General features: G+C 42.8%; 1 protein-coding gene across 5 annotated transcripts in view; it reads right to left on the bottom strand.

Moving 5' to 3' along the window:
* PGAP1 (post-GPI attachment to proteins inositol deacylase 1) overlaps positions 1–24,340 on the bottom strand; it is a 1,221,194-nt gene that overhangs the window by 241,776 nt on the left and 955,078 nt on the right. For all 5 annotated transcript variants that reach the window (XM_056536018.1, XM_056536017.1, XM_056536020.1 and 2 more), the window contains one exon: positions 218–415. In XM_056536018.1, coding sequence (XP_056391993.1) covers positions 218–415 — 198 coding nt within the window. The remainder of the gene's footprint in view (positions 1–217; positions 416–24,340) is intronic.

The following is a 24,340-nucleotide window of genomic DNA, read 5'->3' as shown; positions in this document are numbered from 1 at the left end:
ATGACTCTGTAGCTTTATTACTAAAGAGTAGTTTTATACGTTTAGATAGACTGGCCACAGTACACAAAAGTACAGTTAGTTTTATCTAACTGCTGAGATCTGCAGGTTTGTATCTTGCACAAAGCTAACAGATTCCCTTTAAATAGGTAAGGGGAAGGGACATTAGTGATAGCATTCTAAAACAACAAAAGTTAACCACTTATTTATCAAACCAAACCTTTTCAAAGTGCTCCACATTGATGACAGCATTCCAATTGTTGACTTAAACAGCATGCCACTCCAATATGCTATTCCAGTACCAAATATGAAAAGGAATAAAGATCCCAATGGAAACAGTAGATTCATGGAATATAACTCTGATGAGTCAAGATGCGGAAGCAATAAGCTATCCCAGGTATCTCTAAACCAGTCATAACTGAGTAAAAAAGAAACAATGACACAAACAAGCTTCATTAGATATTTCATAACTTTAGAAGAAAATTGTTTTGAATGTAAGGGAAAAACATAAACCTAAAAGTGTATCCCCATCATTTTAATTGATGGAACGTGGCTAGTATATGATATCCCTTTAAGATTTGTGGGGGTCCACACCCGGGTCCCTCACAGATCATGAAAATGAAAGTGTACCTGTCGGTAACAAAAACTTTTTATATATTGTAGATAATACTATTACATGTATATTTGAAATATACATTGGTTGACCCCTTAAAGGAGTACTCCACTGTAAACATCTTATCCCCTTTCCAAAGGATAGGGGATAAGATGTTAGATCGCTGGGGTGCAGCTCCGCTCCATGCCCGATGACTGGCGATGCTGGCCGCCATCCCCCTTCCATTCACGCCTATTGGAGTAGGCCCGGGGATCGCGGCGGGACCCCTGCGATCTAACATCTTCTCCCCTATTCTTTGGATAGGGGATAAGATGTTTATACTGTAGTACCCTTTTAAGGACTCAGGGTTTTTCGATTTTTTTGCACTTTAGTTTTTTCCTCCTCACCTAAAAATCATAACACTTTCAATTTTCCACCTACAGATCCATATGAGGGCTTTATTTATGCGCTACAAATATTACTTTGTTGTGCCATGAGTCATTTCACCACAAATAAGTAAATAATTATATATATAATAGAAGAAGAATGGTGCACTCACCAGGACTGTAGTGAAGAATTCTTTATTGGTATTCAATCCATGACTGTAATACAGGGAAGGACTTTGATGTCGGGCTGCTTGGATGGAGCAGTAGCGGGGGAAACACAAACACCGGCTACAATTGTTTCGCACTGCTGATGGCGCTTCTACATCCAAGCCGCCCAGCATCAAAGTCCTTCCCTGTAATACAGTCATGGATTGAATACCAATAAAGAATTCTTCCCACAGTCTTGGTGAGTGCAATGTTCTTCTTCTACTGTATAGTGACTTATGGACTTCTTGCTGTGACAGACGTATCTGCACCCCATGAACAGGGGAAGGTTGTTTTATCCAGTAGTTTTATTTTATTGTTAACCACTAGCCACAGTGGCGTTGACCCCTTTGGTACATTGATCCAAAAAAAAAAAAAAATTATATTTGTAGAACAAAACTGGGGAAAAACGCCATTGTGTAATTATTGGTGGCCTACATTTCTACGCAGTGTATTCTTCAGTAAAAATGACACACAATTTTTATTTTGTAGGTCCAAACGATTGAAATGATACCCAACTTAGGTTCTATTTTGTTTTACTTATGTTAATGTATAACTTTTTACACAAAAATTTGTACGTTTAACTCCTTGGGGACGGAGACCATTATAACCCTAAGGACGGGAGCATTTTTTTGCAATTCTGACCACTGTCAATTTAAGCATTAATAACTCTGGGATGCTTTTAATTTTCATTCTGATTCAGAGATTGTTTTTTCGTGACATATTCTACTTTATCTTAGTGGTAAAGTTTTGTTGATACTTGCATAATTTCTTGGTGAAATATTCCAAAATTTTATGAAAAAATAGAAAATTTAGCATTTTTCCAACTTTGTAGCTCTCTGTTTAATTTTTCACTAAAGTGCAGTTTTTTTCCAAAATGTACCATTTCTACAAAGGGTAATGGGAGAAAAATCCCCCCAAAATTTGTAACACAATTTCTCCCGAGTACGGAGATACCCCATATGTGGCCCTAAACTGTTGCCTTAAAATACAACAGGGCTCTGAAGTGAGAGCGCGCCATGCGCATTTGAGGCCTAAATTAGGAATTTGCAATAGGGGTGGACCCGGTTACAAGGATGGGGCTTGTCTCCTCCAAAACCCTACAGCAGTGTTTCCCAAACAGGGTGCCTCCAGCTGTTGCAAGACTCCCAGCCTGCCAGGACAGTCTATGGCTGTCCGGCAACACTGGGAGTTGTGGTTTTGCAACAGCTGGAGGCGCCGTTTACGAAACACTGCCGTATGAGACGTTTTTAATTTTTATTGGGGAGGGGGGGCGACGTGTAAGGGGGTGTATGTGTAGTGTTTAACTTTTTATTATTTGTTAGTGTAGTGTTTTTAGGGTACATTCACACAGGCAGGGGTTCACAGTAAGTTTCCTTGAAGGAAACCCACTGTAAACCCGCCCGTGTGAATGTACCCTGTACATTCACATGGGGGGGGGGCGCCCTAAACTTTCAGCTGTGGCAAAATGACAACTCCGAGAATGCACTGACAGACCGTACATGCTGGGAGTTGTAGTTTTACAACAGCTGTAGGCACACTGGTGGGGAACCCCTGGGTTAGGAAACAGACTCTAGCTCAGTGATTCCAACCCAAGTGCCTCCAGCTGTTGCAAGACTACAACTCCCAGCATGTACGGTCTGTCAGATCACTCTGGGAGTTGTAGTTTTGCAACAGCTGGAGGCACAAGGGTTGGAATCACTGAGTTAGGAAACAGACTCTAGCTCAGTGTTTCCCAACCAGTGTGCCTACAGCAGTTGCAAAACTGCAATTTCCAGCATGCCTGGACAGTCTGGGCATGCTAGGAGTTGTAGTTATGCAACAACTGGGGAAGAACAGTTTGGAGACCGCTAAGTAGTGGCCTCCAAACTGTAGCCCTCCAGATGTTGCAAAACTACAACTCCAAGCATGCCTAGACTGTCCAGGCATGCTGGGAGTTGTAGTTCTGCAACATCTGAAGGGCCAGATATTGCAGAACTACATGCCCAGCATCCCCGACTGTCTGGCCATGCTGGGAGTTGCAGTTTTGCAACATCTGGAGGGCTACAGTTTGGAGACCACCATATAGCGGTCACTGGTGGGGTTCTCTGGGTAACAATCATATGACTTAAACATGTGACTTAAACACAATTATGTGGTACAAATATAACCATGTGACAAACAATAAAGGTCCTTTACACTTTATGTGAAAACCCTTTATGGGAAACTTAAATACACAGCGGGGGACACTACAAGAGAGCCCCAGGGACATGCAGGGACTCAACCTGACGGGACATCACATATGTGTATATGTATGATATATGTGTGTTTGTATGATAGACGTGTGTGTATGAATGATAGCTGTGTGTATGTATGATAGATGTGTATATCTATCATAGATGTGTTTATGTACAGTACAGACCAAAAGTTTGGACACACCTTCTCATTCAGTTTTCTTTATTTACATGACTATGAAAATTGTAGATTCACACTGAAGGCATCAAAACTATGAATTAACGGGGGGCGTGGCTAGCTATGCCTGAGTGAGGACGTGCGTGGCTCGAGCTCCGGCCCAGCACCCCTGCTTTTGTGGAGACCACTGCGGAATTTTATGGGGAATAACCGAAAAAAACATAGGAAGGGGCCCTGACCCGTACCTCATCCCCCCAGCGTGAAATCTCGGGCTATTTCACCCGCTCCCAGCAACGCCGAAGCTCCTCTCTGCCGCCGGGCAAGATGGCGGACTCCACCTCCTCCCTGCTCTCTCCAATGGTGCGGCCTGCGGACGGACCGCACTATTTTCCTGGACCTATCTTGCCTCCGGACCCTGGTGCTGCCCCACTGTCGCTTACCTCGGGGCTCCAGCTGCCTCCTGTCTTGTCTGCAGCCGCCTCCGGAGTGAAGGAACTTCGGGCCTCTTCATCTATGCGGCCGTTGTCGGAGGCCCACGGAGCTGCCCCTGCTGTGCCTTATGCTGCATGTCCCCTTCCTCCTTCCCTGGGGTGCTCTACATTTAACACTGCCGAGGCTCTGGGCTCTCCCCCCGCACTGGCCCCTCAGGCTTCTGCAGTTAACCCCTGGCCTCCCTAATCACAGAGTCCTCCTGCTGCTCACTCTCCTGCTGCTGCCGCAGGGGGGGCCATGAGGGGACCCTCCGTGACACCCTCTGCCTGGCCTCCGCTACCTGAACAGTGCCCATCTCCTCTGGTAGCCTTCTATGCGGTGCCCTCCCCAGGGTCGGCACCCCAACTCGTTTTGCCCCCTCCCCCCCTCTCCGCAATGGTTCTCCGGCTCCCCCTGGGACCCCTGCATTCAGGGCCCGGTCTCTCCCCCAGCTGGCCAGAGTCTGCTGCCTCCCTCTCAGCAGCTTTTACCCACAGGGAGCCCTTTGCTGATGCCTTCCATGCCTGGGGACCCCTCATTGAGCTTGTGGGGCACACCACCTATGTTCCGCACCCCCCTGCCTGACTCCTCTCCACCACCACCCTCATTGGGTGACGTTTCTACTACTAAACCTCCTCCCACTGCTGGGACAGATCGCCCGATCACCCTGGCTGACCTGCAGTCTTTAATTGTTTCATTACCTACGAGAGAGGACTTTTCGCTTATGGCTAAACAGGTGGTAGTGGAGTGCAAACAGGAATTCGCTCAACTCCGTACCGAGGTGTCCGCCTTATCATCCCGGGTGGACACGGTTGTCACTACTCAAGACTCCTCTGCTGCTTCCCTCCAGGCTCTCCAAGCCACGGTACAGAGACACTCTGATCAGCTTTTTGTATTTCAACAGCACCTGGATGATGTGGAGAATCGTAACAGGCGCAACAACATCCACCTCCGCGGTCTGCCTGAGAAGGTGGGCCCTGATGAACTGTACTCTGCCCTGCTGACGATTTTTAATGATCTCCTGGAATGGCCTGCAGATGCCCACATTGAATTAGATAGAGCCCACAGAGCCCTCATCCTGACGACAGCCGCCCCCGAGATGTTATCTGCAGGGTCCATTTCTATGCCATTAAGGAGGACATTCTACGTGCACTTGATCCTCTACAAGGATGTTGAGGTGCAACTCTTTCCGGACTTGTCCCGTCATACTCTGGCTCAACGTGCGGCCCTCCGACCCCTCCTAGAAGTGCTTCGAGAGAGGGGCCTGATTTATCGTTGGGGGTTCCCGTTTGCCCTCATGGTGCGGAGAGATGGTAAAACCCACACCCTGCGCTCCCCTGATGATCTTCCCAGGTTTCTCCAGGACTTGGACATTCCATCTCTCTCCCTGCCAAGCTGGCCAATGCTTGCACCTGTGGCCCCTAAGCAACCCACCCAGCAGTCGCCCCAGAAGCCCCCTAAACAGGCCCGTTCTGGACTGCCGCCACGGTGTTCCCGCCGCCAGAGGCTGATCACCTGCTGGGAATCTGTCCCCTCATCACCCCGTGCGGGACCCTGTTAAGCTATTGTACTACCTATTATTGTTCACCTTTCCTGTCTTGCAGGTTCCGGATGACCCAAGGCGGCTTGTAATGTGATTTCTTCTTCTTCTTTGCCTCATGTTTTGCGCAACCTTTCTCCTCCTCTTTTCTCCACCACGACTTTCTTCTGCCTTTGCCTAATTTCTAAGCTTCCGCACTTCGCCCACGCTGGTCCGCTTTTCCCTGGCTCCTATCCGCGCCTCTTCATTGCTTCTACTCCTCTTCTAGTGGTCTCCCTTCCACTATCCCTCCTCCATCTGGCTTCCTTATGGGTGCTGAGCTCAGGCTCCCTTCTCCCTTGTCTGCTTCCCGCTTCCCCCTCATAGGGTGGGGACACCGCTGGGCTCCTTTCCCGGTGCCTGTCCTCCTGGTCCTTGACCGAATCTTCTGTAGTTTGTGCTGCAGCGGTACCTCTGCTGCTACTCTTTGTGTTTTTCTTCTTCTCCTTGCCTTCTTCTCTTCTTTTCCCCCTGTTTCTTGTTCTCCTTCTCCTTGTTTTGTTCTCTTTCTCTTTTCTTAGTTAGGAAGCCGACAGGTGTGTGCTCTCTCTTTCTTTGCTCACCATGGCAGGGCTCAACACGGCCTCTTTTAATGCGAAGGGTCTCAACTCGCCTGTGAAACGGACGCAGATCCTGCACCATCTCCACAAACGTAAGGTGCCTGTCGCTTGGTTCCAGGAGACCCATTTTAAGGTAGGCCATGCCCCAACCCTTCGAAACCAACACTACCCGGTTTGGTTCTGCGCCAATAATCCGGTGGTGCGTGCTAAGGGGGTAGCCATAGCTATCCATAGGTCCCTTGTGCATCAGGTCCTTTCTGTTACCTTAGATCCTCAAGCTAGATACATTGTCTTATAACTTTCCCTGGGGGGTGCCACGTTCACGGTTGTTAACGCATATGCTCCTAACCAGAGACAGGTAGACTTCCTAGTCAACTTGGTTGACTCAGTCTTGCCTGCGGTTTCCGGAACTGTGATCCTATGCGGGGATTTCAATGAGTATGGGTTCTATGAGTATGGAAATAAAACCCTTCTGGACTCCCTCTCACCCCTTATGCTCCGTGCCTTCAATTCCGTCTCTCCCTCTGACCCCATCCCTGCTCCCTCCCTGTTGGCCCACATAGTAGCGATTCCCAAACCCGGCAAGGACCCCCAGTCCTGTGGAAGCTACCGCCCCATTTCCCTTCTGAACGTAGACCTGACGATCTACTCTAAACTATTAATTCGATTCGATTTTCCCTTCCTTGATTCATTTAGATCAGGTGGGCTGTGTGCCAGGGAGAGAGGCCAGGAACAACACCAACAAGACTATTGATCTCATTCATTATGCTCAGTCTGCCAATTTACCTCTAATGGTGCTTTCACTTGATGCCGAAAAGGCTTTCGATCATGTCTCCTGGTCCTCTCTGGCACAAACCTTACACCATGCCGGGCTTGGCCCCTACTTTATCGCTAAGGTTATGGCCCTTTATAGTTCTCCGATGGCCCACCTAAAAATTAATGGCTCCTTGTCGGATCCCCTTCCCATCCATAACGGCACGCGTCAAGGCTGCCCTCTATCCCCTCTGCTGTAAGTCCTGGTGATGGAACATCTCATGGTAGGCATTAGAGCGAATCCCAATATTCGTGGGGTGACAGTTGGTGACCATGACTACAAGTGTTCCGCTTTTGCTGATGATCTTTTAGTATACCTTACGGACCCTGTTGTGTCCCTGCCCAACCTCATGTCACGCCTCCGAGAGGTTGGTGCGTGGTCCAATTTCAAAATTAACTTTTCCAAATCCGAGGCGCTTAATGTCTCCTTGCCGGGACGTTTAGTAGACTCTCTTTGTTTGGCTTTCCCCTTTACATGGCCCCCCCATATCATCACTTATTTAGGGACTCGGATGCCATCCGACCTTTCTCAATTGTTCTCCCTTAATTTTCCTTCCCTACGGTCTCAATTTCGTGTGGATTTAGCTACTTGGGACAAGAAAGAGTTCTCTTGGTTTGGTTGAATGAACATCCTTAAAATGGACCTCCTGCCCCGCCTGTTGTACCTCCTGCAAACCATCCCTGTTCACCTCCCTGCTTCTTTTTGGCGTCTCATCCAGCGCTGTTTTGGATTGTTTGTCTGGTCATCTACATGTCCCCGCCTGAACAGTCTGCTCCTTTCCAGGCCTAAATTGTCTGGTGGTGCGAGCTTGCCTGACTGTCGCATGTACTTTTTAGCTTGTGTACATGCTTGTGTCCTTTACTGGTCGCACAACTCCAACTCTAAACTGTGGGTCCGCCTAGCTCAAAATATCTGCCCTAAAGCCCTGGCTACCCTGCCCTGGACCTGGTCCCCAGCCCAGCTAGCCAAATACTCGACCTCCTATTCCACCCGTCATACTCTCGCCTCCCTCCACTTCGCAGGGGCGGGGGGCTGCTTAATTGACCGCCAAGGTCCTCTGCTCCCTGTGACCGACCATCCAGACTTTCCTCCTGGGGCCTCCTCGGAGGGGGCTTTTTTGCCTAGCTGAGCTAGGCAAAACGTTCTCCCCGGAGGACTGGGCTAGATGCTTCTATCTCACTCACAAAGCCACGATCGCCACTAAAGCACAAGAAACCTGCTATAAAATGTTGTCCCAATGGTACCGGGTGCCAGCGGCCCTTCATCGCTGGTATCCTTCTGTTTTGGAGACCTGCTGGAGCTGTGGTGTGTCTGTGGGTACGATGACACATGTTTGGTGGGGTTGTCCCGCACTTACCCCGTTCTGGCACACTGTTTTGCAGGTCACATCTGAAGTGTCAGGTATTCATGTACCCCGTACTCCTGAGGCTGCTTTACTGTTCATGTTCCCTATGGCACAGGCAAATTACAAGAGGTCTTTAGTGCAACACCTCCTTCAAGCCGCTAAAACGGTCATTCCTCGAAGGTGGAGGTCTTCGGCCCTTCTCATCCTGGAGGAATGGTTCGCGAAGTTGCCCATATACACCACATGGAGGAACTACTGACAGTACTCCCGGCGGATGCTGCCCGTGTGGAGGCCGTCTGGCTTCCTTGGTCGCAGTTTTGCTCCTCCCAGAGATACAGAACCCTGACTTAGACCCCTTGGTCATGGATGACCGTGTTGTTCCCTTCCTGCCCTCCCTGAGGACTCCCCTCCTGTCGGCTTCCTACTCTTTCCTCTCTTTTCTTGACTTTGCTATTTAGCCTCCCTTCGTCTTGGTTCTTTGTGTCTGTTCTCCTCTTCTCTTTCTATTGTCCTTTCTTGATTGTTTGCCGTGTATGGTAATGAGCTGGTGTTTCCTTTTATTTTCAGCCCCAATTTTAGTGGACAGGCCTTTTACCTAGCTTTCCCCTTGCTGGCTCCCTTCCTGCTGCGTTGGACATGTTATGTCCTTTACTTGCCTTGCCCTCTCGCTCTTCCTATCACCCCCATTGCCTCTCATACTCTCTCATTATATTGCCTTTGTTCTTGTTCCTCATTGTTACATTTTGCCTGATGTTTTTGTCCTTCCTGGCCTCCCCTGGCCGCGGGACCCTTCTTTTGTAAGCATTTGTTATTGCCCGTTTTGTATGGCTGTGTTTTCTTGTTTATTAATAAACTTCCTTTTGAATTGGAAAAAAACTATGAATTAACATGTGGAATTATATACATACAAAAAGTGTGAAACAACTGAAAATATGTCATATTCTGGGTTCTTCAAAGCAGCCACCTTTTGCTTTGATTACTGCTTTGCACACTCTTGGCATTCTCTTGTTGAGCTTCAAGAGGTAGTCACCTGAAATGGTTTTCAGTTCACAGGTGTGCTGGTGTGGAGGAGGAGGTGTGATGGTGTGGGGGTGCTTTGCTGGTGACACTGTTGAGGATTTATTCAAAATTGAAGGCATACTGAACCAGCATGTCTACCACAGCATCTTGCAGCGGCATGCTATTCCATCCGGTTTGCGTTTAGTTTGACCATCATTTATTTTTCAACAGGACAATGACTACAAACACACCTCCAGGCTGTGTAAGGGCTATTTGACCAAGAAGGATAGTGATGGGGTGCTGTGCCAGATAACCTGGCCTCCACAGTCACCGGACCTGAACCCAATTGAGATGGTTTGGGGTGAGCTGGACCGCAGAGTGAAGGCAAAAGGGCCAACAAGTTCTAAGCATCTCTGGGAACTCCTTCAAGACTGTTGTAAGACCATTTCAGGTAACTACCTCTTGAAGCTCATCAAGAGAATGAGTGTGCAAAACAGTAATCAAAGCAAAAGGTGGCTACTTTGTAGAACCTAGAATAACATATTTTCAGTTCTTTCACAATTTTTTGTTATGTATATAATTCCACATGTGTTAATTCATAGTTTTGATGCCTTCAGTGTGAATCTACAATTTTCATAGTCATGAAAATAAAGAAAACTCTGAATGAGAAGGTGTTTCCAAACTTTTGGTCTGTACTGTATGTATTTATGACAGATGTGTGTATGCATGATAGATGTATGTATCATAGATGTAAATAAATAAATACACAAGTCCTAGGGATATGCGACACTGTAACCCATATGCCATCATGAGATTAACTCTGGGGTATCAAGCATGAATCCATTCTAACCTGTAAAAGGTGAACTTGTTATAAACAACCATATACCAGAAAACATCAAGTTCAATAAAGCAACAAGAAAATATACTCATTTTTTTTATTAATACAAATTAAAATGACATCATATTATGCACAATGAAGTAGATAGTACAGTTGCCAAATGTAATGCAAAGGGTGAACAGTATCTCAACAGCATAAAGTATGCTCTACAAATCAATATATAAAGTGATTATCAATGTCAGTGAATGTATCTAATGACTAATCATAAAAAGTGACTAAGCATAAAGTGACAAGTAAGTAGCACTTATTGCACAAGTCCTTTAAACAAGAGTAGAACAGTCAGCTCTGACAATCTACATAGGCTACAATCATTATACTAAGTAGAGACAACTAGCATACATAAGTCACAACAAGATTAACCATCAAATCTTACTAAATCCTACATGGCTGACAAATGATGTTAAAAGAGCAATAAACAACAAAAAAATTGCCTTCAAAAAATTCAAATCTGATGGGTCAGCTTAACATTTAAACAGTACAAAGAGCTTAATAAAATCTGTAAAAATGTAATAAAATCACCAAAAATTTTAAATGAGAGACAGTTGGCCAAAGAAAGCAAAACTAATCCTAAATATTTTTTTTAGATATATAAATACAAAAAAACCAAGGACAGAGCATGTAGGACCCCTTAATAATGATAATGGGGCGGTTGTCACAGGCGATCAAGAGAAGGCGGAGCTACTGAATGGGTTCTTTAGTTCTGTATATACTATGGAAGAAGGAGCTGTCATTGGCCAAGTCAGTGATGGTAACACATCATGTAATGTACTGAACTGGATTAATGAAGAGATGGTACAAGGTAAGTTAGGTAAAGTAAATGTAAGCAAATCTCCAGGGCCGGATGGACTACACCCAAGAGTTCTTAGAGAGGTAAGTTCAGTAATATCTGTACCCTTGTTCATGATATTTAGAGATTCTCTGGTGTCTGGTATTGTGCCAAGGGACTGGCGCAAGGCTAATGTGGTACCAATCTTCAAGAAGGGCTCTAGGTCTTTGCCAGGCAATTATAGACCGGTAAGTCTAACGTGCATTGTGGGTAAATTGTTTGAAGGACTTATAAGGGATTACATACAGGAATACATAGGGGATAATAGTATTATAAGTGATAACCAGCATAGGTTTACTAAGGATAGAAGTTGTCAAACCAATCTAATTTGCTTTTATGAAGAGGTGAGTAGAACCCTTGACAGAGGAATGGCTGTGGATATAGTGTTTCTGGATTTTGCCAAAGCGTTTGATACTGTCCCTCACAGACGTCTGACAGGTAAGTTAAGGTCTTTGGGCTTGGAAACTTTAGTTTGTAACTGGATTGAACACTGGCTCATGGATCGTACCCAGAGAGCGGTGGTCAATGATTTGTACTCTGATTGGTCCCCGGTAATTGTTGGTGTACCCAAAGGTTCAGTACTGGGCCCGCTGTTGTTTAATTTATTTATCAATGATATAGAGGATGGTATTAACAGCTCTGTTTCTATCTTTGCAGATGACACCAAGCTTTGTAGCACAGTACAGTCTATAGAGGATGTGTATAGGTTACAAGATGACTTGGATAGACTAAGTGTCTGGGCATCCACTTGGCAAATGAGGTTCAAAGTGGATAAATGTAAAGTTATGCATCTGGGTACTAATAACATGCATGCATCGTATGTCTTAGGGGGGATTAAACTGGCAGAGTAACTGGTAGAGAAGGATCTGGGTGTACTTGTAGACAGGGCCGGATTAACGTAGGGGCGGATGGAGCTGCAGCTCCAGGCCCCTACGTGAAAATAGGCCCAGTGCCAGGCCTGCATAGGCCGCTCCCAGTACCATTCCCGCACCCCTAAACAGAGATCCTATCATGAAAGGGCCGGCGCCTCATGAAAGGGCCGGCGCCACAAGAAGAGATCTTGCAGGCCGGCCCTTTCCTATACAGAACTTACAGGCCATGTGACAGGCCATGTGACAGGTCATGTGACACGCGGCGGTGCGCAGCGCCGCCACATATCGTTCCGTACTGCATGGGCAGTACATACTCCTCCCCTGGGCCCTGCCGTGCAGTAAATTAAAAGCTGCGATTGGGAAATCGCGTTGTCATTGGGAAATCGCTGTGAGTCCAGAAGTGGCGCTTCTGTGACAGAAGATACTGCCGGAAAAGCTCCTAGAGAGGTAAGTCAGCATGGGCTCGGCTGTTATTACTATGCCGGCATTCAGGAGCATGGAAAATATAGGTGATTACTTTTCATCTAGCTTTTCCATGCTCCTGAATGGCCTATCTGCTTATAGGCATATGTTTATAATTGCTGAATTATAAGTTATAATAGATCAGCTATTATAACCATATATGCCAATAAGCCATTCAGGAGCTTGGAAAAGCTAGGTTAAAAAAATTGTCACCTAGCTTTTCCATGCTTCTGAATGACATATCTGTTTATAATAGCTGATCTATTATTACTAATAGAACTTATGATGTCAGCTGTTATGAACAAGCTGCCATTTGGGAGCATGGAAAAGCTAGGTGACAATTTCTAGCTTTTCCATGCTCTTTAATTGCATATCTTCTTATAGGCATATGTTTATAATTGCTGATTCATTATATGTTATAATAGATCAGCTATTATAACCTCATGCCTATTAGCAGATATGCCATTCAGGATCAAAGAAAAGCTTGGCAACAAGTTCTCAACTAGCATTTCCAAGCTCCTAAATGGCATATCTGCTTATAAAATATATTTTATTATAAATATTTATGCCTATAAACAGATATGCCATTCAGAAACTTGGAAAAGCTAGGCGAAAAATTTTTGCCTAGCTTTTCTATGATCCTGAATGGCATATCTGCTTAAAGGCATGTGTTTTATAACAGATCAGCTATTATGACATATCATAAATCATCAATTATAAACATACAGTATGCCTATAAGCAGATATACCTCCACGCTTCTTAATGGCACATCTGCTTATAAAAGATCAGCTTTTATCATCAGATATGTCATTCAGGAGCAAGGAGAAACTAGGCAACAATTTCTCACCTAGCTTTTCTAAGCTCCTCAATGGTTATGCTTATAAAATATCAGCTATTACAAACCAATAAAAATATAAAAAATAAAAAAAAAAGATATGTAATTTGGAAGCATAGAAAAGCTAAATGTGAAGCTAGGGTGGGATTTCCAAGCTTCTGTGCATATAATATCATATCATCTTTATAGCAGGGCCACAATGTGGGACATTTATAAATGGATGTAAACCATTTTTCTGGTGTTAACCCCTTTATGACCTAGCAAATTTATTATTTATTTATTTTTGTTCACATTCTAAGTCTGTAACTTTTAGTTTTTTTTTCACTAACAAAGTTGTACAAGAGCTTTTTTTTGTAGGACAAGTTGTACTTTTTATTGCCACACTATTTTGTCATATAAAAAAAATATATGTATGGCAAAATAGAAAAAAAAATATGAAACTGCCCAATTTTATGGGGCAATAATTTAATTCAAATTACCAAACATGGATATTTTTTGTTTTTAAGGTAGAAAAAAATAATAATAATAATAATAATTGTTCAATGGCGTGTCCTGACCTCTATAACTTTATTTTTTTGCATGTATTTTTTGTGTGTTTATTTTGGTATATTTATTGCACCATTAACTGTAGTTTTTAATGGTGCCGCATTTGTGCACATATGTGACTTTTTCTTCAGTTTTTAGTCTTTTTTTTAGACATGGTGTGACCAAAAATCAGCAATTTTGGCGTTTGGAATTTTTTCGTTTACTCATCCATTGGAAGGATCAGAAACCTCATAATTTAATAGTTTGGACAATTACGCACGAGTCGATACCAAATATTTTTCTTAATTTTTTTACAGTGTTTTACAGTGACAGCACCCCCCCCCCCCCCACCCAGGGGGCTATCATTAGCCATTACCACAGCTGATAGCAGCGAGAATCTGCCGCTGCGGGTCTGCACCATATTCCCCTCACCTGTCCCATAATGTACTGGTACGTCATAGATCAGGAAGGGGTTAACTCTAGTGCTAAATTCTGCGCAGTTGCCAAGGTTGCGGCTTTCATGTTTTTATTTTTTATTTTTTTTGTGTGCACAATTTTTACACAAAGCTATCACAATGTTTTACCTCTCACACCAACATTGATAAATGTCCCCATTGTGTTGATCTACCTATCTGTCTTTTGTAGGAAAAAGTGGTATTGCAAAGGGGGCACTATTAAGGTGGAGGAAGGGCCTACTTAATGGCGGAATTATTGGCGCAGTGGGATCAATAATCCAGGCTTTTCATACCTGCTTACCTAATGGGGGGGGGGGGGTCTATTTACTATGTGGTGGTCTGCCTACCTACTGTATGGGGGTACAAAAGGGGCATTGTTACTTTTCTGGGCACTATAGATGGAGTTTTTCTATGGAGGTGCCAAGGTTGCACTACTGCTCCTAAAATGTTTGCCTGACAATTCTGCAGAAACAAGTCATTGCTGGAAGATATTGCCATAATGGTTTGAGCCAGATGGAAAAGAACAGAGGATGACTCTGATCAGAGAAGACGTCTCCTGTGAGTCAAAACCATTTTACCAATGTAAGAGCTTTTACATGTAGCATCTTTGCAGCGTGCATGTAAAAATGTGTTGCATTTTTTTGTGTGATCAAGATGCACACATTTTTACATGCATCTTGAATGGGTTTAAAACCCATTTATCAACATTCTGGGGAAGATTTGTCAAAACCTGTGTAGCGGAAGAGTGGTTCAGTTGTCCATAGCAACCAATCAGATCTCTTCTTTCATTTCTCAAAAGGCAAGAAGCAATCTGATTGGTTGTTATGGGCAACTGCACCACTATTCCTCTACAGTTTTGCACTGGGCCCACCAATGTGTAAAAACGGCTCTGATAGGGATTATAGCTAGCTAGATAGCTAGCAACCTACCTGCCTATCTACCTACCTACGTACATGGATAGCTACCTACATGGCTACTTAGCTACCTACTTACCTAACTATTTACCCAGCAAGCTTACAACCTACCCAGCTACCTACCTAGCTAGTCAACAACTTAATTAAATACATACCTACGTCACACTCTGTGTATCATGCTGTTTGCACATAATGTAAGTAAATGGCATCGCACTACCACCCACAAATAGCCGCAACCCAGCTGTTGTGTCGTGTCAACTTTAGGCCCACCAAAATCTTCAGCACCAGGCCCATGATGCTCTTAATCCGGCCTTGCTTGTAGATCACAGACTACAGAATAGCATGCAATGTCAGGCTGCTGCTTCCAAAGCCGGCAGGATATTGTCATGTATAAAAAGAGGCATGGACTCAAGGGACAGGGACATAATACTCCCCCTTTATAAAGCATTGGTACAGCCTCACCTGGAATATGCTGTTCAGTTTTGGTCGCCTGTTCATAAAAGGGATACTGCGGAGTTGGAAAGGGTGCAGAGACGCGCGACTAAACTAATATGGGGCATGGAACATCTTAGTTATGAGGAGCGATTAAAGGAGTTACAATTGTTTAGTCTTGAAAAGAGACATTTAAGGGGGGATATGATAAACGTATATTAGTATATAAATGGCCCATACAAAAAATATGGAGAAAAACTGTTCCAGGTTAAACCCCCCCAAAGGACGAGGGGGCACTCCCTCCGTCTGGAGAAGAAAAAGTTTAGTCTCAAGGGGCGACACGCCTTCTTTACCATGAGAACTGTGAACTTATGGAACAGTCTACCTCAGGAACTGGTCACAGCAGGAACAATTAACAGCTTTAAAACAGGGTTAGATACATTCCTGAAACAAAATAACATTAAAGGGGTTATCCTGGAAAAACCTTTTTTTCATATATCAACTGGCTCCAGAAAGATAAACAGATTTGTAAATTACTTCTATTAAAAAATCTTAATCCTTTCAGTACTTATGAGATTCTGAAGTTTAGGTTGTTCTTTTCTGTCTAAGTAATCTCTGATGACACATGTCTCGGGAACCGCCCAGTTTAGAAGAGGTTTGCTATGGGAATTTGCTTCTAAACTGGGCGTTTCCCGAGACACGTGTCATCAGAGATTACTTAGACAGAAAAGAACAACCTTAACTTCAGAAGCTCATAAGTACTGAAAGGATTAATATTTTTTAATAGAAGTAATTTACAAATCTGTTTAACTTTCTGGAACCAGTTGATATATCAAAAAAAGTTTTTTCCTGGAATACCCCTTTAATGCTTATGCAGAATTATAAAACTACATCCCTTTCCCTTATCCCCTTACACCCTTCACTTCAATTCCCTGGTTGGACTTGATGGACGTATGTCTTTTTTCAACCATACTAACTATGTAACTATGTGGGAATAGAAAACTGCCGCCCGACCTCTACGATCATTTCAGAACCCCTTTTCAAGAGGTACTAACTTAGTAATGCAGTGGGATGTTATTTATTGCTCACGTATGATGTTAGATTTCACACCGGTGCTTGCGTGTCCTGGTGCTAATGGCAGATGTTCCTTGTGCCCCACTTCTGGCATCATTACCAGAGTGCGCAGACTCGAAACACAAAGGTTCCAAGCATGCGCACCCGGCCCCTAGACGCCTCAGCGGACACAGTTCTCAGCCAAATACAAAGCGCTTGCGCACTACGCAGACCGCATGTCTATGGAAGATCCTATAAAGTGCAGGATCTTCATTTGACAGCGATGTGTGCCATACACCTGCAGGTTATAGGATCTTCCATAGACATGTGGTCTGTGTAGTGCACCTGCACTTTGTGCCAAGAACTGTGTCCATTGAGGCAACTCGCAGCCGGGTGCGCATGCTCGGAACCTTTGTGTTTCAAGTCTGCGCACTCTGGCCATGACCCCTCAAGGGGGGCACGAGGAACTTCCAGTGGGACATTGCGTGAGCGCCGAGACATGCAAGCACCGGTGTGTAATCTAACATCCAGGTAGAGCAATAAATAGCAAAAGGGGTTCCGAAAAGATCGTAGAGGTCGGGCGGCAGTTATCTATTCCCACATGGGTAAGATTTGATGGCTAAAGGGGTACTCCGACCCTAATACATCTTATCCGCTATCCAAAGGATAGGGGATAAGATGTCTGATCGCGGAGGCTCCAAGTGTGAAGATGACCCCTTCCTCATATGCCTACTGAAGGGGTCAGCAATTTATGCAGTTAGCACCCTAAAATACGTCTAGCCAAGTCTGAATGAGCACTAAAGACGTATCCACACTGTGCCTTTATGACACCCGAATCTCCAACTACACCACAGTTTTTCACTCCATCACTCTGCTACACCGGATCAAGCGCTCTGCAATACCTGATTTAGTCTTCCACCTTGCTTCCACCTGAATGCAGATACTAGCCTAACATCGAACGCCGCTCAAGCTTACCAGGTCCGAGACCTTCCAGGATATAGCTCTTTCTCGCGGCAAGCCGTTTTGGCCTTACATTGGCCCTGCCAGGCCTGTACCAGTAAGACCACGGCACTGTAGGTGAGAGGTACAGTGTACCGTCTGCTGCTATACAGCTAAATATTTTCTGCAACATCTATTCTAGTATGCATGGAATATTAACAGTTTTTGTTTTCTCTGATACTTTGAACTAGTCAGAGCATGCAGACCTATCTAGTTTTCCTGCAGTAGCTCGCTATCTAATAACTGTGAGAGCATAATATCTGCAAGAGCTTCATCGGATTACTGGATGCCGGACAGTGCAGTCACAAAATTCTATCTATCTATCTATAAGTAGCAACGTTTGGATTATTTGCGGGCAATTGTTTACTATAAGTGTATATATTACATTATTGAAATTATACTATATTTTAATATTAGTACTATTACAGTGCGGCTATCTGCTCTTACATTTTTATGTATTTTATCCCATTCACAAGGTCCCTGTGATGGGACATGGTTATATATGCTTATGTTTATTTTAAGAAATAACATTTGTATATGAAGCACGGTATATTTTTATTCATTGTGTACCTTAACTGTTAGTTTTGGTTACAACCATGAGGTCTGGATTTATTCTATATATTATTTTTGTATGTATGATAGATCACACATCTATTATGCATGCACAAATCACAAACATGTATTGTACATACACCTATCATACATACACACATCCATCATACATACACACTTCCATCATACATGCATCTATCATGCATACACAGATCTATCGTACATACATTAATCATACATACACATATCCATCATACATACTGTCATGCTAATTATACACCCCAAAAATTAATCACTATGTTTTAAATAACATGGCAATTATGAGCACTATTTTGTATGAATTTTCAGGCGGCCTAAGTGGAGTCTTTGAGAGACCAAAATATCTCTCTAGAAATGTGTATGCATGCCATTGTTTGAAAAGGTGTCATCCCTTCTAAGAGAACTAGGGTTTTGACAAACAAGTCCACACAAAGGTTTATTGATAGTACTTTACCAAACAATGGTGGAGTCTTGGGAGAGATAAATACTGAAGGTCTTGACATCTTAACAGTGTTAGCAGAGATTTGAGTACAATAGCTTATATATGTACTAACTTAGTGATACTTGGGGACTGTAAACAAAGGACAGATCCCTGAGAAGTCAGCCAACAGGGTCAGTTTCAACCAGCCAAAAGGTGACTTAAAGGCTAATATTCATGTCTTCTTATATAACATTCTTTTAATATGATCTCTGTAGCATGAATATGCTACCTTGCCCTATTATACAAAATTGATATATTTAAATATATATATATATATATATATATATATATATATATATATGATAGATAATGGCATTATAACATTTTTTTATTTTTTATTTAATTTTTTTAGAAATACATCATTAATGTTACAACACAGGAAAAGTTTACATTCTTTAAATCCCCCCCCTAACTCTCTCTCCCCCCCCAATAACCCCCCCCCTCCCAAGTCAGCCTGGACTTTCTAGTTCATCTCCTATTCCATGTCTCCCAGGCTAGCCATTTATTCTTGATTTTTTCACTTTTAACACTAGACTTATAGAACACTAACTCATATTGTCTAACTTTGTTTACTCCTAATACCCACTCTTCCCTTGACGGTGTTCTTGGGGACATCCATTTCCTAAGAATCAAAATCTTTGCCACTCCCATTACTCCCAATAATAGGTCAGTATGCCTAACTCCTCCCATCTCCAGACCATAAATTGCAGTTTTTGGTTCAAACGGCAGGGCAACATCAGTTAATTCCTTTATTCTTTCAAACACCATACTCCAAAACGACTGTAACATCGTACAGTTCCATATCATGTGTAACCAATTGGCGCCCTCCTTACCACACTTGGGACATTGAGAGTTTTCCCTGGTCTTAATTTTATAAAGGAATTGTGGTGAATACTCTGCGCAATAAACTAACATAAAAAAGACACCCTATTATTTGCATTAATTGTAGACCTCCTAATATTCTTCATCACCAATTTCCATTCTGTCTCCGTGATTCCTCCTATATCTTTTGCTGGACCTATCCTTTTAATTACATCTTCCCATCCCTTTTCCCCCAATAATTTATATATGTTATCTTTATATATTCTGTGATGTGGTAGCTAACTAACTTTAATTTTTCTTTTGGCTCCTCTCTTCTCAAGGCAAGTTGCACGTAACCAAAATAATTTCTATTATTCAAATCAAACCGTTCACTCAACCCATCCCAACCTATTATCTCCCCATTTGAACAAACGTGATCAATCAACACAATTCCTTTATCTTCCCAGTTCACATAATCAGAAATTTTCTTGATTTCCTGGAAGTTCTCATTCTCCCATAAAGGGGTACACCAGACACTACTCCCTATCTCAGCTATTTGCTTGGTTTTTTCCCACACTTTCCCCAATAATTCCTTCACTGTATTCCCTCTCTCACTGTCCGTTTTTAATCTCCCACTCTCTAACAATTCCCATATTGACCCAAACTTTAAACCCATCTTTCCAAGGAATACTGCCAATGCTTGCTGTTCTTGGATAATCAGAGTTAGTTGTGCTGCTATATAATAGTGCGCAAAATTTGGAATGCCTAGACCGCCGTTTTCCATGGGGTGATGCAAATACTGGCTTTTAACCCTGACCCTTTTCTGTCCCCAAACAAGATCATTTATTTTACTCTCTAATCTTTTAAAAAGGATGTTTTTAATCCACATAGGGTAAGCTCTTAGATAATGTGTAATCATGAGTAGTGGCACCATTCTAAGTAGTCCTATTCTGTCAGCCATACTTAGCCTCATCTTACTCCATATATTTATTTTCCCCAAAACTTTCCTCAACAAAGGCCACAAATTTAATCTCTCAAAATCTGAGGCCACTCTAGAAATTTTTATACCCAAATATTCCAAGCTATCATTAACCCTTAGCACTTTAACAGGACCAATTGACCCATCAATATCTATGTCCAGTGGAAGAAGTCCCGATTTTTGCCAATTGATCTTCATCCCTGAAAAACAACCAAACTCTTCCACCAATCGGATTACTTCCGGAACCTTCTCCACTGGATTCCTAACAAACAAGACCACATCATCTGCGTATAATAAGATTCTTTCCTTATCCCCTAGTACCCCAAACCCGTGAAAAACCCCAGTACTCCTAATCATAGCTGCTAAAGGTTCTATAAAAAGTGCAAATAGTAAAGGTGATAATGGACACCCTTCTCTAGACCCTCTTTTTAAGGGTTATGAGTTAGATAGATTCCCATTAATATTAATCTTTGCTGTTGGTGAAGAATAAATTGTTTTAATAGCTTTTAAAAAAGAAGTACCAAGCCCAAATTTCTCTATTACCCCAAAAAGAAAACCCCACTCCACCCTGTCAAACGCTTTATTGGCGTCCAGGGACAGGATGGAGCGGGGGTCCCCACCATGTGACTGAATATTGAGATAAATCCTGTGTATATTTCCAAACATATTCCTCCCCGCCATAAATCCCCTTTGTTCTTCACCTATGATCTCACCCATAACTTTTTTTAACCTCTCTGCCCAGATCTTTGCCAGTATTTTATAATCTGTATTTAACTGATATATGCCGATAATTTTCCATCTTTTCCTTGCTGCCCCCCTTCTTGGGGATCAATATTATAACTGCTTCAGACATCGAGGGAGGCATAGCCCCCCTATTCAAGGATTCATTAATAATTTCCCACAAGCAGGGAGGCAGGGATGTGTGGAATCTCCTATACAGTTCGAATGTAAATCCGTCTGACCCTGGGGCGGAGTTCCCTTTACACGTTCTAAGTGCCTCCTGAACTTCCTCCAAACTAATCGCCTCTTCATCCTTCTAACCTCCTCCTCTTTTACCCCAGGTAATGGTATCTTCTGTAAAAACTCATAGATCTCCGGCTCTGTTTTTTCCCCTTCGGAATCATATAGCGTTTGATAATACTCCACTGCTACTTGACTTATTGCATCTTGGCCTATCACTGTTTTCCCTTCCTTATTTTCCAATATCACTATTTCCTTATTTTCCCTTTGATTTTTTTATAATACCGGCTAACCATTTATTAGACTTCCCCCCTTCTACATAACTGTTTTGTCCCCCCAAAAAAATCCAATGTTGGGCTTTCTCCAAAATAAATTCTTTATGATCTTTTTGGGCTTGTTCAAGATTTTCCCAATTCTCATTCCCTGACCTGTTTACATATTCCTCCTCCCTCTTTTTGATCTGGCTTATAAAATTATCTTCTCTCTTCCTTGCTTCTTTCCTAAAATGGGCTATATTTTTAATAGGATCCCCCTCAAATATGCTTTTAAGGCATTCCAGACCATGAATAGGTCTGCCGACCCTTTATTAATTCCCCAAAACCAGGTAATCTCTTCTTCTATACCTATTGTTACTTCTTCCACCTCCAACCAGTGTGAATTAATGTTCTTAGATTTAATCCAGGCTGAGTCCCGATCATTATAACCAAAGTTCCAGACCATCATGGAGTGATCGGACAGACCCTTAGGTTCATACACAATTTTTTTGGTAACTCTCGCCCCACTATCATTGGCCAGAATCATGTCAATTCGTGACATGGTTTTATGGGACAAATTATAACAAGAGAATGTTTCCCTACCTGGATTCAAATTTCTCCAAACATCCCTCCACCCAAGTTCTTCACAGAACTCTGCTAACACATTCCTACCTTCTCTTACTACTCCCCCTCTACGATCTCTCTTATTATCCATCACTGAAATAAAGTCCCCCATAATGTACAAATCCCTATAAATTTTCCCATTTAGGAAATCCATTAGTTTAAGCAAGACTTCAGTTTTGAAGGGAGGAGGAATATATACAACTGCAAGAATAACCTGTACCGTGTTCCACACTACATGGAGAAAAACAAATCTCCCCATATCATCACAATAATTACTCTTAACCTGAATATTTATTTTCCCATGTATCAGAACGGAGACCCCTGATGAGTAATTGGAGCGGAATGAGTGAAATACCTGGGCCACCCATTTCTTTTTAATCAATTGAACTGTCTCTTGGGTTAAATGTGTTTCCACCAGGCATATGACTGCCGGTAAATAGTTTTTAATCCTGTCCATGATAGCTACTCTTTTCTTTCTTTCCTTAATACCCCTAATATTCCATATTAACCCCTTCATGACCCAGCCCATTTTCACCTTCAGGACCTGGGCATTTTTTGAAAATCTGACCACTGTCACTTTAAACATTAATAACTCTGGAATGCTTTTACTTATCATTCTGATTCCGAGACTGTTTTTTCGTGACATATTCTACTTTATGTTGTTGGTAAAATTTCACTCATATTTGCATCCTTTCTTGGTAAAAAATCAAAAAATTTCATGAAAATTTTGAAAATTTTGCATTTTTCTAACTTTGAAAGTCTCTGCTTGTAAGGAAAATGGATATTCCAAATAAATTACATATTGATTCACATATACAATATGTTCACTTTATGTTTGCATCAAAAAATTGACGTGTCTTTACTTTTGGAAGACACCAGAGGGCTTCAAAGTTCCGCAGCAATTTTCCAATTTTTCTCAAGATTTTCAAAATCGTACTTTTTCAGGGCCCAGTTCAGGTTGGAAGTGGATTTTAAGGGTCTTCATATTAGAAATACCCCATGAATGACCCCATTATAAAAACTGCACCCCCCAAAGTATTCAAAATGACATTCAGTAAGTGTTTTAACCCTTTAGGTGTTTCACAGGAATAGCAGCAAGGTGAAGGAGAAAATTCTAAATCTTCATTTTTTTACACTCGCATGTTCTTGTAGACCCAATTTTTGAATTTTCACAAGGGGTAAAAGGAGAGAAATCACCCTAAAATTTGTAACCCAATTTCTCTCTAGTAAGGAAATACCTCATATGCGTATGTAAAGTGTTCGGCGGGCGCAGTAGAGGGCTCAGACGGGAAGGAGCGACAATGGGATTTTGGATAGTGAGTTTTTCTGAAAGGGTTTTTGGGGGGCATGTCCCATTTAGGAAGCCCCTATGGTGCCAGAACAGTGGACCCCCCCACATGTGACCCCATTTTGGAAACTAAACCCCTCATGGAAATTAATAAGGGGTGCAGTGAGCATTTACACCCCACTGGCATTTGACAGATATTTGAAACAGTGGACTGTGCAAATGAAAAATTTTATTTTTCATTTTCACAGGTCACTGTTCCAAAAATCTGTCATACGCCAGTGGGGTGTAAATTCTCACTGCACCCCTTATTACATTCCGTGAGGGGTGTAGTTTCCAAAATGGGGTCACATATGGATATTTATTGTTTTGCGTTTGTCAGAACTGCTGTAACAATCAGCCACCCCTGTGCAAATCACCTCAAATGTACATGGTGCACTCTCCCTTCTGGGCCTTGTTGTGCGCCCCCAGAGCACTTTGCGCCCACATATGGGGTATCTCCGTACTCGGGAGAAATTGCATTACAAATTTTGAGGGTCTTTTTTTCCCTTTTACCTCTTGTGAAAATGAAAAGTATAGGGCAACACCAGCATGTCAGTGTAAAAATTTATTTTTTTACACTAACATGCTGGTGTAGACCCCAACTTCACCTTTTCATAATGGGTTAAAGAAGAAAAAGCCCCCCAAAATTTCTAAGGCAATTTCTCCCGAGTACGGCGATACCCCATATGTGTCCCAAAACTGTTGCCCTGAGA

Source organism: Hyla sarda, chromosome 8, assembly GCF_029499605.1.
Source record: "Hyla sarda isolate aHylSar1 chromosome 8, aHylSar1.hap1, whole genome shotgun sequence".
NCBI classification, from domain to species: Eukaryota; Metazoa; Chordata; class Amphibia; order Anura; family Hylidae; genus Hyla; species Hyla sarda.
Note: the sequence above shows the minus strand (reverse complement) of the source record. Positions and strands in the feature narration are given on the sequence as shown.